This window comes from Piliocolobus tephrosceles, chromosome 5 (genome assembly GCF_002776525.5).
Source record: "Piliocolobus tephrosceles isolate RC106 chromosome 5, ASM277652v3, whole genome shotgun sequence".
Taxonomy (NCBI): domain Eukaryota; kingdom Metazoa; phylum Chordata; class Mammalia; order Primates; family Cercopithecidae; genus Piliocolobus; species Piliocolobus tephrosceles.
Genome location: NC_045438.1, coordinates 130,025,604 through 130,040,747, shown reverse-complemented (window position 1 = coordinate 130,040,747; position 15,144 = coordinate 130,025,604). Strand labels below are relative to the sequence as shown.

General features: G+C 42.3%; 1 protein-coding gene across 5 annotated transcripts in view; it reads right to left on the bottom strand.

Annotated features, from left to right (window-relative positions):
- GLO1 (glyoxalase I) overlaps window positions 1-5,331 on the bottom strand; it is a 56,315-nt gene extending 50,984 nt beyond the window's left edge. For all 5 annotated transcript variants that reach the window (XM_023212709.2, XM_023212713.2, XM_023212714.2 and 2 more), the window contains exon 1: window positions 5,125-5,331. In XM_023212709.2, the coding sequence (XP_023068477.1) occupies window positions 5,125-5,208 (84 nt within the window). In that variant the 5' untranslated portion in view covers window positions 5,209-5,331. The remainder of the gene's footprint in view (window positions 1-5,124) is intronic.
- Window positions 5,332-15,144: the final 9,813 nt, after the last annotated feature.

Below are 15,144 nucleotides of genomic sequence, written 5' to 3'. Positions count from 1 at the left end.
AATACAAAAAACTAGCCAGGCGAGGTGGCGGGCGCCTGTAGTCCCAGCTACTCGGGAGGCTGAGGCAGGAGAATGGCGTAAACCCGGGAGGTGGAGCTTGCAGTGAGCTGAGATCCGGCCACTGCACTCCAGCCCGGGTGACAGAGAGAGACTCCATGTCAAAAAAAAGAAAAAAAAAAAAAAAAAAAATCAATACTTCAGTGGTTCCTGAACACGTTTGAGAGACAGTCCCAATTGCAAGCACATGTGTAGCTGTATACTTCTCTAACATCAACGGTTATCACCACTCCCCTAAACTGGTCATCTCAAACATTTTCTATTTCATACCCTTATCACTTAAGTAGACATCATTACAGGGTGAGAAAAACAAATGAATATAATGGGAGTTCTCATCTTTTCTTTGAGTACCCCAGTGATTATTCTGGTCACCCTTCCCTCAAGTCCCACTGCTTATAACTTCATTCACTGTGTTACCTGTAGGCCCCTGCCTCAGTTCTCTGATGTCATTATGCCTTTGTATATATTATGAGTCTTTATGCCTAGAATAGCCATGTATCTGGCCATTGCCCTTCTTCCTTCCTCCTTTCCATTCCCTATTCTCCCTTCTACTGCATTCAATTCTACCAATCTACCTCAATTGGACAGGGGCCCCACATATATATATTCATATATATGTGGAATGATGTGAAAACAGACATTGGTAGTGGTGGTAGAAATAACGGCAACACTGAGGACATTGTCTACTGTATCAGTGGACACAGATACAGACAGTAAAAAAGGAAAGATCTCCAGGAGATCACTACTTGGAAGGAGAATCTGACATTTTTATTTTTTTTTTTTTTGAGATGGAGTCTCCCTCTGTTGCCAGGAGAATCTGACCTTTTAAAGAAAATTAGCCCAGAAAGATTGCCCAAAATGGGTATAGCCATACATTCTTTGGACTTCTTTTACAATGAAGATGCTAATGATCAAAAAATAAGTTGACTTTGTGCCACTGCTGCTCTCTTCTTTACAAACGAGACCCTCATCATTTATCTCACCTTCTGGAAGAGCTTTTTAAGTGGCCTAATCACCTCCAGACTTGGATCCTTCCAATCTACTTTATAGAATACTTCAAAACCCTGACTCATTCCCCACTATCTATATAAAATCTAACTTCCTTAGATGTGACATTCAAAGCTGACTCCAGAATCTGGCCCCAACCTACTATGTTAGCCTTTCCCACCACTGCTGAGATAACCTGATCTGCAACCAATAACATTTAACTAACCCTCCAGTACCTGCCCTGCATTGCAATTCTGCCATCCTAAAACTAGATTTTTGCTAAGATGTTTCCTTCATCTAGAATGCCTTCCCATGTACTCTGTTGGAATCCTTCTCATCTATCGAGGCATGGGCCCACATCACCACTGTCTTTTTGATGTGTGCCCTGATCCCCACAGCTGAAACACAACCTTGAATTGTATCAGTCTTCATAGTTTAGAGAACATAATACATGTCATTTTATCCTCATAGCAGCTCTCTATGTTTATGCTCTTTCTACAAACTCAGCCCAAGTGCCCTGGCAAGGTCTGCAGCCAGTGACAGAAGTGGGGATTCAAATGCAGGTCTTCAGGCTCCAAATATCCTGTGCATAACCCATTCCACTGATGCTACCTTTAAAAACCTCTACCTCCTCTGTGATCCCAGGGTGACTTATAATTTCAATAGCACACTAACCCCAGGTCCATTGTGTATTAGAGTTGACATAAGTTGGTGAAGGGAGGGAACCTCGTCTTGTTTATCCAAGTATCCCCTAAGTATTTACTATCTTCTTTACATACGGTGTAAATGTATCAAGTGGTCAAACTGAATTTAATTCATTGAGGTTTTCTTGTGTTTTTTTTTGACAGAGTCACACTCTGTCACCCAAGCTCGAATGCAGTGGCATCATCTCAGCTCCCTGCAACCTCCGCCTCCTGGGTTCAAGTGATTCTCCTGCCTCAGCCTCCCAAGTAGCTGGGATTAAAGGTGCCCACCACCACACCCAGCTAATTTTTGTATTTTTAGTAGAGACAGAGTTTTGCCACATTGGCCAGGCTGGTCTCGAACTCCTGACCTCAGGTGATCCACCCGCCTCAGCCTTCCAAAGTGCTGGAATTACAGGCATGAGCCACCATGCCCAGCCTTCATTGAGGTTTTTTATTTTCCTCTATGGCAAATTGTTGAGGGAAGTCAGGGACCCTGAATGAAGGGACCAGCTGGAGCTGCGGCAGAGGAACATAAATTGTGAAGATTTCATTTTAATATGGACATTTATCAGTTCCCAAATAATACTTTTATAATTTCTTATGCCCGTCTTTACTTTAATCTCTTAATCCTGTTATCTTCGTAAGCTGAGGATGTATGTCACCTCAGGACCACTGTGATAATTGTGTTAACTGTACAAATTAATTATAAAACATGTGTGTTTGAACAATATGAAATCAGTGCACCTTGAAAAAGAACAGAATAATAGTGATTTTTAGGGAACAAGGGAAGACAACCATAAGGTCTGACTGCCTGTGGGGTTGGGCAAAAAGAGCCATATTTTCCTTCTTGCAGAGAGTCTAAAAACGGATGTGCAAGTAGGGAAGACACTGCTATATTCTTTTCCTAGCAAGGAATATTGATATTAATACCCTGGGAAAGGAACGCATTCCTGGGGGGAGGTCTATAAATGGCTGCTCTGGGAATGTCTGTCTTGTGCAGTTGAGATAAGGACTGAGATATGCCCTGGTCTCCTGCAGTACCCTCAGGCTTACTAGGATTGGGAAAAACTGCCCTGGTAAATTTGTGATTAGATTGGTTCTCTGCTCTCGAACCCTGTTTTCTGTTAAGATGCTTATCAAGACAATACATGCACTGCTGAACATAGACCATTACCAGTAGTTCTGCTTTTGCCCTTTGTCCTGTTCCCTCAGAAGCATGTGATCTTTGTTAGACCCTTATCAGTAGTTCTGCTTTTTGCCCTTTGAAGCATGTAATCTCTGTTCCTACTCCCTGTTCTTACACCCCCTCCCCTTTTTGAAACCCTTTAAAATCTTGCTGGTTTGAGGCTCAGGGGGCATCACAGTCCTACTGATAATGTGATGTCACCCCTGGTGGCCCAGCTGTAAAATTTCTCTCTTTATACTGTCTCTATATCTCAGCCAGCCAACACTTATGGAAAATAGAAAGAACCTACATTGAAATATTGAGAGCGGGTTCCTCCAATAGCAAATTCCAAAATTACTGCTGGAGTCAGCACCCCAGAAGCAGAAGAGGGTGGAGGCTGGAGGTGTGGGCTCCTCCCTGGGCAAATCACTCAACACCTCTATGTGCCTACATGTCCTTATTTGTAAAATGAAGATCATAATTATGCCTTCTTTATAGGGTTGTTATTAGGATTAAACAATGTACTTAAAAACCAAGCCAGGGCCTGGCACACTCAATATATACCAGCTATTATTATATATTCCATTTTATGTCTCCACGTAGTATTCCCATGGCCAAAAATTACTGATCTCAAAATTAATTACTCCAAATCATCAAGAGAAATTTAGATACTATGGAATGTAAACTAAGCTGCAAGGACATTTACTTAGTATATTTTATAAAGATCTCCCTGGAATCCTTTTTATTTGAAATAACCCATTACATAAAACCCCTAGTTATCTGGGAAAATATTTTACACTGAGTGACTCAATTTATATTGCATGAAAAAACCAGGTATGAATATTAAGGGAAATACAAGTGAGATGAGTATGACAGGGATTTTTTTTTAACCTTCCCCCTTAATTTTGCAATGACTAACATTCTTCTTAAGCCAAGTACCAGGTGCTAGTCAAAAGTTTTAGCAATGAGAGGAGTCTGACTCTTTGCCCTGAAGGTAAAGAACAAGCAGGGACCAGAGTCATGGACCACTTATCTATCCCTTTTAAAGGTCTGCACAAAGCACATATTCAATCTTTAAGGACTTTACAAATGATGTAGTCAAATGAATAAATACAAAGGCATTTACAGACACTGATGACATCACTGGAATAAACAGCAGTTACTGTGTCTGATCTTTTTTTTTTTTTTTTTTTTTTTTTTTTGAGATGGGGTCTCTCTCTGTCGCCCAGGCTGGAGTGCAGTGCCGCAATCTCAGCTCACTACAACTCCATCTCCCAGGTTCACGCCATTCTCCTGCCTCAGCCTCCGGAGTAACTGGGACTACAGGTCCCTGCCACAACGCCCGGCTCATTTTTTTGTATTTTTAACAGAGACGGAGTTTCACGGTGTTAGCCAGGATGGTCTCCATCTCCTGACCTCGTGATCTGCCCGCCTTGGCCTCCCAAAGCCCTGGGATTACAGGCATGAGCCACCGCGCCCACTAACTGTGTCTGATCTTAACATTGCAACCGAGACACCACACCTGAGTGAGTTACACTGATTCTTACTCAGTAAAGACATGTTCGGTAAGTGAAAGCCTTCGTATGCAACAGGTCATTTCTCTTACTGGGTCATTACTGTAAAACGAGAGGGTAAGAGAAGGAATTTCTAAGATTCCTTTCAGATCCAAACTCTGTGATTCTGTAATCTCTCCTGGGCCCCACCAAGACGAGGAAGGCAAGAAGGGCGGTTGTGACCCACAGCAAAGGCCATGCAAGCAAAAGTGAAATTCTGGGCGCGGTTAAACTCAAAGAGATCAAATTAGTTTGCAGGAGTTAAGACTGGAGTCAGGGTGGTAAGGAAAAACGAGGCTGGGCAGGACTGGCACAGGACAGGCATCTTTGAACCTATTTCTGAGAGTTCTGAAACTACTGTTCTCGTGGGCCTTGGCGACTGATTTGGGAAACTTCACCCCGGGTTGGCCTGGCTTCCAGCCACCGTCGCAACATAAACAAGCCAATTCAAAACAGTGTCGCAGTCTGAAACTAGCTGAGGCAACGGATCCCCTCCACATTTCGCGGTCCCCACCATCGCCCCATCGAACACCATTATCCCTCTTCCCAGCACGCTCCCGTCCGCCCGCCCGAGGCCGGCGGACCTGCAGCGGCGGCGGGATGGGATTGGATAGAATGCGGCCCGGTCCCGGCCTAGCGGGGCTCGGGGAGCCGTTCCCTTCGGTCCTGCGCCCACCTTGGTACTGGGGTCCGCGTCGGAGCAGCAACTGAGGGCGGCCTCGTCAGTGAGGCCGCCGGACTGGGGCTGCGGTTCTGCCATGGCTGCACTGCAGTATCACAGATGACCCGACCCAAAGGAACAGAGGAGTGAGCCACGCTCTGCCTCGGCCTTGTGCCGCCTTAACTAGGGACCGCGTGATGGCGCCGTGGGCGGGCGACCGCTGACTTCCAGCCAATCGCTGCGCGGAGAGCAAGTTGACTCTCTGCTGATTGGGTCCCAGTCTCAGCGCCTCCACCCACAGGACTGCGCCTCAGACTACAACTCCCAAGGAGCCTTGCGCATAAAGGAGGCAAACTCGTTAAAAAAAAATGCAGGCTGGGCAGAGTGGTTTCTCTGTTATTTAATGAACTAATTTTGTTTGTTTAACTAAAGTTTGGTAACCATTCATACCTCAGGACTGCAATTTGGTAGAAAATTGGAATCCGATGGAAACTGAGAACTGTGAGTTGTTCTTTTAAAATTGTAATGATTCAGAGGTTTCTCAGTTTAAGCAACACAGAGTAATTAAAACAATTGTTGAGTCGAAAACCTATGTTCAAGTCTTGGTTCCGCTAAATATTAGCGCCAGAAGCTTGCAATAATTACTGACCCTCTCTCTGAGCTTCCTAACAGGATTTAGTGAGAATTAAATAAGTTTTCTTTTTTTTTCCTTTTCTTTTTTTTAAATTTTTATAAGACAGTGTCTCGTTCTGTTGCCCAGGCTGGAGTGCAGTGGTGTGATCTCAGCTCACTGTAGTCACTGCAGCCTCGACTTCCTGGACTCAAGCAATCCTCCGGCCTCAGCCTTCCGATTAGCTGAGACTACAGGCTGCAAAACCACGCCCAGTTAATTTTTGTATTTTTTGTGGAGATGGGGGTTTCACCATGTTGCCAGGGCTGGTCTCAACTCCTGGGCTGAAGCGATTCTCCCGCCTCAGCCTCCCAAAGTGCTGGGATTACAGGTGTAGCCACTGTGCCCAGCCTAAATGAGATTTAAGTCATGGTTTGTCTGCTTAGGTTCCAAATGTCCATAACTTGCAGGACTTTTTACTTTAATATATATTTTGTGTTCACTGGAAGGCTTAGTCGTCACTGTGTCTTCCATGACTGACTCATAGTAGTAGATGCTCATTAAGTACTTCCTGTTGTTAAAAGAATAAATGGGAATGACTGGTGCTCACCTAACCAAAATGAGGTTGGGCAGGGATATATATGGCACTAGCCACCTGGCCACCACCAAGATGTCTCCATCTCTCATCTCCGCTTTTTTGTGCATCTCAGCTTCAGTTTGTCAGACACCAGCTCCATGAGACTAGAAATTTGGCAGCTGTCCTCTCTAGGAGAGGAAGTAAATTCTCCCTCTGGATTTTATCCAGCCAGCCTGGATTTTATCAAATTGGAAGATCCAAGAAGGAGCTGTGATTGGCCTGGCCTATGACCTGTGCTTACTCCTGTGATTGAAGCACTGTGATTGGCAAACCTGGATTAGGACCACCTGGTTGGAGTTTGGTGAGGATGCATTCCCCAAAAGAAGAGTGATGATGTTCTTATGGGAAGAGAGGATGGCCAGGCAAATTGAACCATAGATGTCCACTGCAGAAGGATGGGCAGGATAAGGATTTCAGCAGAAATGTTGTGCACACCTCATACTAACTTATTGAGGGTATTTTATCAAAACACAGTCTATTAGAACTACAGGACTTCTATATGGAGCTAGACCTTAAACCTTTTAAACTCAGCAATTGGGGCCATACACAAACTCTGCATATATTGTGTGTTACCATTGAATTATTGAAAAGACACCCAAATTGTCTTCTTTTGCATTAATATATATATATAATTTTTAAGACAGAGTCTTCCTCTGTCACCCAGGCTGTAATGCAGTGGTGTGATCTTGGCTCACTGCAACATCCCCCTCCTGGGTTCAAGCGATTCTCCTGCCTGAGCCTCCCAAGTAACTGTGATTACAGGCACCTGCCACCATGCTGGCTAATTTTTGTATTTTTAGTAGAGACAGTGTTTCACCATGTTGGCCAGGCTGGTCTCAAACTCCTGACCTCAGGTGATCTGCCCGCCCCAGCCTCCCAAAGTGCTGGGATTACAGTCATGAGCCACTGTTCCCGGCCCTTTTGCATTAATCTTTCTGGTGAGCTTCTTAGAATACGTGAGACATAAGCATGTAAATGAATAGGAAGACTCAGTATCATAAAATATCAATTCATTTACCAATTAATCTGTTCATGTGATGAAATTCCAACAGAAACCCCAACAGAGTTTTTCTTTTTCTCTTTTCTTTCCTTCCTTCCTTCCTTCCTTCCTTCCTTCCTTCCTTCCTTCCTTCCTTCCTTCCTTCTTTCTTTCTTTTCTTGAGATAGGGTCTCACTCTGTTGCCCAGTCTGGAGTGCAGTGATGCAGTCTCGGCTCACTGCAGCCTCGACCTCTCAGGCTCAAGCCATCCACCCACCTCAGCCTCCCAAATAGCTGAGACTATAGGCATGCACCACCAACCCCAGATAATTTATTTTATTTTATTTTTTGTAGAGATAGCATCTCACTATGTTGCCCAGGCAACTTGAACTCCTGAGCTCAAGTGATCCTAGCACTTTGGCCTCCCAAAGTGGATTACAGGTATGAGCCACTATGCCTGGCCCAGGGGTTTTCAATTAAAATGAACAAGCAGATTCTAGGTTCTATTTTTAGGGCCCCAAATAGGAAAGACATACTGAATGATAATTAAGTAGGGGAACATTCTCTACCAGATAACAAGACTTTCTGCAAGCTACAGTAATTAAGACAGAATGAAAAAAAGACAGTATGGTGAGGAGGCTGGCATAGATCAACAAATGGAAACTGTAGTAGACCACTCTAAGATAACCCCAATTATCCCCACCTCTGGGTATTCACAGTCTTGTCTACTTCCCTAACCTTGAGTATGGGCTGGATTTGGTGGCTCACTTCTGATACAAAGAGCATGACAGACATGATAAGGTGTCACTTCATGTCACTTCTGAGATTAGAGAATGAACAGGTTGTGATTCTTGGGAACTCTCTGTCACTTTCTTTCATCTCTCACTTGGAGGGTAAGCAAGTTGTCATGTTGAGAGCAACACTAAGAAGAGATGCATATGGCAAGGAACCAATGTCTCTGGTCAACAGCCACTGAGAGCCAGATGTCTGCCATCAGCTACACAGTGAAATTGCAAGTGGATCCTTTTTCAGTAGAGCTTCAAAATGACTGCTGCTTTGGTCAACCCCTTCATCACTGTCTTGTGAGAGACCCTGATCCAGAACTACCTAGCTGGACCATTCCCAGATTCTTAAACCACAGAAACTGTGAGATAATAAATATTTATTGTTTTCAGCTGCTAAGTTTTGGAATCAGTTGTTGTGTATTAATAGGCAACCAATATACATACCCACCATGTTTGTGTCTGTGTGTGTATATTTTATATATATATTTTATATATATTATATATTTTATAGATAATATATATTTTACATATTATATATATGTAATATATATTATATGTTTTATACATATAATATATATTATATATTTTTATATATAATATATATATAAAAACTTGATATGTGTTACGTTAGTGCTAGTGGGGAAAAGATTATTTTTTCAACGAATGGGGTAAGGACAATTGATTATGTACGTGATAAAAAGAATCTCTATTTCATACCATAAAGGAAAACATAAGTCCAAAAGGATTACAGACATAAATGTGAAAAGGCAAAACTTAAAACTTTGAAGAATAAAATACTAGAAAATGCTGTTGTGAATTCATGGTAGAAATTTCTTAATGAAGGCTGGGCATGGTGGCTCACGCCTGTAATCCTAGCACTTTGGGAGGCTGAGACAGGTAGATTGCCTGAGCTCAGGAGTTTGAGACCAGCCTGGGCAACACGGTGAAACACTGTCTCTGTTAAAATACAAAAAATTAGCCAGGCCTGGTGGCATGTGCTTATAGTCCCAGCTACTCAGGAGGCTGAGGTAGGAGAATTCCTTGAACCTGGAAGGTAGAGGTTGCAGTGAGCTGAGATCATGCCACTGCACTCCAGCCTGGGTGACAGAGCAAGACTCTGTTTCCAGAAAAAAAGAAAGAAAGAGAGAGAGAGAGAAAGAAATTTCTTAATGAGATATAAAAGCACAAAGTATAAAAGAAAGCTAAAACACACCCAGAAGGTAAAAAGTTAAACCATAGACTAGGAGAAAGTATGGGCAACACTCACAGCCAACAAAGGTTCAGTATCCAGAATATGTAAAAACTGTTAGAAATCAATGAGAAAGAGACACACAACTCAATAGAAAAAAATGGCAAAAGAGAATAATAGGCAATTTACAAAAGAAAGAATAGAAATAGCATATAGGCATATGAAAAATTGCTCCAAGTCTCCCCCACATGGTGAAACCCCACTTCTACTAAAAGTACAAAAATTACCCGGGTGTGGTGGCACATGCCTGCAATCCCAGCTACTTGGGAGGCTAAGGTGGGAGAATCACTTGAACCTGGGAGGCAGAGGTTGCAGTGAGGTGAGATCACGCCACTGCACTCCAGCCTGGGTGACAGAATAAGACCCTGTCCCAAAAAAAGGAAAGGAAGAAGGAAGAGGAAGGAAGAAGGAAGGAAGAAAAGAAAAGAAAAGAAGAGGCCAGGAACAGTGGTTCACGCCTCTAATCCCAGCACTTTAGGAGGCTGAAGTGGGCGGATCATGAGGTCAGGAGTTTGAGACCAGCCTGACCAACATGGTGAAACCCCATCTCTACTAAAAATACAAAAACTGACCAGGTGTGGTGGCACGTGCCTGTAACCCCAGCTACTCAAGAGGCTGAGGCAGGAAAATCACTTGAAACCGGGAGGCAGAGGTTGCAGTTAGCTGAGATCACACCACTGCACTTCAGCCTGGGTGACAGAATGAGACTCTGTCTCAAAAAAAGTAAAAGAAAAAGAAAAATCGCTCCAATTTTCTGGTAAGTAGGAAAATGCAATTTAATATAGAAATGAGTTTTCTTTTATGCTCTTCAGATTGACAGAAATTAAAAAATTAAAAACCTGTAAATATCAAGTGTTGGTGTGGATGTAGAACAGCTAAAATGACTAAACACTTGCTGGTGGACACACTTTGGAAAGTAATTTGGCAGTATCTAATTAAGTTGAAGAGAGTACCTCCTGGATCCACTGCTAAGTATATATCCTAGAGGGTTATTGTGTCTGCACTCCATGAGACATGTATAACAGACATGGTTTGAATGGCAAAAAAATAAAAGAAGAAAAAAAGATAAAGCCTTAATGTCCAACCGTAGGAAAATAGATAGGTTGTGTTATTTTTGGACTACTACACATAAGTAAAAATGAATGAACCAGAGCTACTATTCCAATATGGATAAATCTCATAATAGAAATGAAAAAAAATTACAAGTTGCAGAAGAATACACATAGCACAATACCATTTTTGCAAAGCTTAAAAATATGCAGAATGACATAATGTATTGCCTAGGGCTAAATACACATCTAGTAATGTTACAGGAAGTGCCTGGGAATAAACAAAGTCAGGAACATGATTTCCTCTAAGGGGCAGCAGAGGAAGACATAGGGTAGGGATATACTGTAGATTTCACTGTGTTGACAATGTTTTATAACTTAAGCTGGATGTTGGGCAAATGGAGAGTTGTATTATTCTTTATGACTCTCTGTATATTTTAAATATTTCATCGCACATTTTTTTTAAAACTAAAAAGTAACAAGCACCACATAGAGAAACAAAAGAGAAGACAGTGATAGTGGGGAAGAAATAGTTTAGAAATAGTCCCTGTTTGAGAAGATACAAATTCCAAAGAATTTAGAAGTGCTTTGTCAAACTAAAAAACAGAAAGAGGTTCTCTAAAAGAAAAAGGTATTTATTTGAACGTAGGGCACTGCAATGGGAATATGTATGCCATAGTAAACTATATGCATATTCAGGGAAATAAAGGAAAACAAAAGTTTTTTAATGAAAAATGAGAAAGATTACAGAATTGTTTTGAGGCAATTATCCTTGGCTACAATGATCAACAGTAAGGGTGATGATGTCTGTCTAAGGATAGACAGAGTTCCTGGGTGGATGTCCTTGCAGAAGTGTTTTTTTGCAAAAGGTTTCCATGGCCTTTGTAGAAGACTGTAGTTTCACAGAATCTTTTGTGATAATTTTGTCATGAGGCATACAAGCATAAGACCCTTTTTTTCATAGCCCCTCTCAACTCTATTTGTCAGGATTTTTATAAAACACTTCACACTAACATGAAAACTTTCACATTCTCCTTTTTGGTCGAAGGGGTGTATTAATTTTCCCAGGGATGATGTAACACATTAGCACAAACTTGGTGACTTAACACAACAGAAACTTATTATCTCACAATTCTGGAGGCAAGAAGTGTGAAATCAAGGTGTTAGCTGGGTCATCCCCCCATTATAGGCTCTACAGAAAATCCTTCCTTGCCTCTTCCAGCTTTTGGTGGCTCCTGGAGTCCCTTGGTTTGTGGAAATGTGTCTCTAATGTCTGCCTTCATCTTCACATGGCCTTCCTCCCTGTCTTCATGTCTATAATCTCTCTCCACTTTCTTTGATTAGGATTTTAGTCATAGATTTAGGATTCTCCCTAAATCAGGATGATTTCTGTTGGTAGAAGAGCTGAGGCGGGACTGGCTTGTCTGTCATAATATAAAAGAGTCTTGGAAGATGTCCAGGGTACAGGGTCTAAAACCCTTCGTGGCCCTTGGAACACCAAGCTCTGTGCCAAAGGGTGAAAGGTTGCCCTGCTGCACCACAAATCTAGGCCCAGGGCATAAAACCCCTCGTGGCTTGGATGGAATCCAGGGCTCAGGGCGTAAAACCTCTCGTGGCCTCTGGAATGTGCACAAACTTGTTGGTAGCTCTCCCAGGCTTGTAAACACGTTCTCCGTTATCTCAAGCAGCAGAGCGTATTCTATATGTGTCAAAGAAAATGCTAAACTGTCACAGCTATGCTTCATGCACCGCTACCTTTCTACCCCCACATCCTCATGCCCTCACCTGCTTACCCCCACATCCACACGTCCTCACCACCTGCTTCTTTGTTTGATCACCAATAAATAGTGTGGGCTCCCAGAGCTTGGGGCCTTTGCAGCCTCCCTACCAGCGTTGGCATCCTGGGCCCACATTATGCACTCTTTACTTCTCTTTTTTCATTCCTTTGACTCCGCCGGACTTTGTAGCCCCCATGGCCTGGTGTTGGGTCTGATCACCCCAACATTTATGGCGCCCAACATGGAGCTATGAAGACCCCAGTGAAGGAATGCTAGAGCATGTGGAATGTGGAAGCAGAGGACGCATTGTCAGAGGACACCTGAGGATGACTGAAAGAAGCTCGGTGGGTAAGCTGGGCGCTCTGAAGAACCAGGGTAACAATGGGACAGAATGAAAGTAAACATTTTGCTTAATTAAATTTCTTAAGGGATTTACTATGGAGATGGGGAGTAAAAGTTAGTACTCAGAATTTATTAAAACTCTTTAGTATTGTAGAACAGTTTTGCCCAAGGTTCCCAGAACAAGGGACAATGGAGTTGGATGAATGGGAAAGAATTGGCAGAGATTTTTAAAAAGGCACATAAAGAAGGAGCCAAAATTCCAGTTTCTGTTTGGTCACTGTGGGTGTTGGTAAGGCAGCTCTTCAGCCATTTCAAACAGATGATGAGACAGATTCAGATGAGGAAGAGGCAGACAAGTGTAAAAAATTAACTTCAGATTCTGAATGTGAGGAACAGGAAGAGGAGGAAATTAAAGAAAAGAAAGGGAAGCTGAAAAAGGTGTATTTTACTAGCCCATCCATTCCACCTGCTGAATTAAGTGAATGGCCACCTCCTCCCTCTCCCCTTAATGGGTCAGATGATGAATTAGCTGTAAAACATACTGCTCCTGTAGTGGCAACATTAAAACCTGGAGCGATTGGTGGTGCTATACAAAATTCTATTGAGAAGGCTAGAGCTGAAGGAGACCTTGAAGCATGGCAATTTCCCATTACTGTAATCCAGCAAGAAGGAGAGAATAAAACTAATTGGGCCACTTTTTATTTTAAGTTGCTAAAGGAATTTAGGCAAGCCATTAGTCAATATGGGCCAAATTCTCCTTTTGTACAAACTTTACTAAAAAATATGACTCTTGATAGTAGATTAATACCATATGACTGAGATACTTTAATGAAATCTGTTCTAACTCCATCCCAGTACTTGCAGTTTAAAACTTGATGGGCTGATGAAGCCCAAACTCAGGCAAGAGAAAACACACAAGCACAGCTGCCTGTGCCTGTTTCCTTTGAACAGTTAATGGGTATGGGCCCTAATTGGGGCCAATTAGACAATCAAGCAGTAATGAAAAATGTTGCCATTGTTCAGTTACGTACTTACAGGCATGGAAAAAAATAAATGTTACAGAGAAAAGATATCCTTATTTCATTAGACCTAAGAGAGGGAAGCCTCATTTGGATGAATATATTAAGGCTTGTGATAGCATTGAAGGTAACTTAAATAAGGCTACTCTTTTAGCTCAAGCTATGGCTGGATTAAAGGTGGGAAAAATATGCCTCATTTCTCTGGCTCTTGTTTTAATCATGGGCAATTTGGACACACAAACAAGGAATGTAGAAAAGGAAATCAAAAGGCAAAAACTATTACCATCAATCAACAGAAAAATCCCGGTATCTGCCCCTGGTGTAAGAAAGGCAATCTCTGGGCAAATCAGTGTCATTCTAAATTTAGCAAAGATGGGCAACCTCTTTTGGGAAATAGGAAGAGGGGCCCACCTTGGGCCCCTTAACAAACTGAGGCATATCCAGCACAGTCAGTTTCCTTACAAATATATAACAATTGTCCCCCACCACAATAGGCAGTGCTGCTGTAGATCTTTGCAGTACAGTTCCCATTTCCTTACTTCCTGGGGAGCCACCAAAAAAGGTCCCCATGGGAGTTAGGGGCCCTTTACCCTCAGGAACAGTTGGTCTATTGCTTGGAAGATCTAGTTTAAATTTAGGAGGTGTCACTGTACATACAGGAATTAATTGATTCTGATTATACTGGAGAAATTCAATTGGTTATTAGTTCCTCAACTCCATGATCTGCTTCCCCAGGAGAAAGAATTGCTCAGTTGTTACTGTTACCTTATGCAAAACTGGGGAGCAGCACAGTAAAAAGAATAGGAGGCTCTGGTAGTACGAATCCAGCAGGAAAAGCTGTATATTGGGTTAATCAAGTGTCTGATAAGAGACCTATTTGTACAGTAACCATTCAAGGAAAAGACTTTGAAGGGTTAGTAGATACTGGAGCTGATGTTTCTATTATTGCTTTAATTCAATGGCCCTGACACTGGCCCAAACAAAAGACATCTGTTGGTATTATTGGAGTAGGGGCTGCATCAGAAGTTTTTCAGAGTTCTTTAATTTTGCCATGCCAAGGGCCGGATGGCCAAGAAGGGACAATTCAACCTATTATTACACCTATTCCTGTCAATCTGTGGGGTAGAGACTTATTACAACAATAGGGGGCTGAAATATCATTCCTATGGATCAGTATAGTAGTAACAGTAAACAAATGATGAGAAAAATGGGATATCTCCTAGGAAATGGACTGGGAAAAAATGAAAATGGCCAACCAGAACCTTTAGAACTAAAAGAGCAAACAGATTGAACTGGATTAGGGTATCATTTTTAGGAGCAGCCATTGCTGAGCCTCTGGCTCCCATTCCTCTTTTGGTTAACTGCCAAACTGGTTTGGGTGGAGCAATGGCCACTGAAACAGGAAAAACTGGAGACTTTAAAAAAATTGGTGCAGGAACAATTGCAAAAGGGACATCTAGAGCCTGCTTTCTCCCCTTGGAATTCTCCTTTGTTTGTTATTGAGCAAAAATCAGGGAAATGGAGAATGTTAACAGATTTGAGGGCCATTAATGCTGTAATTCAACCCATGGGCGCACTGCAACCAGG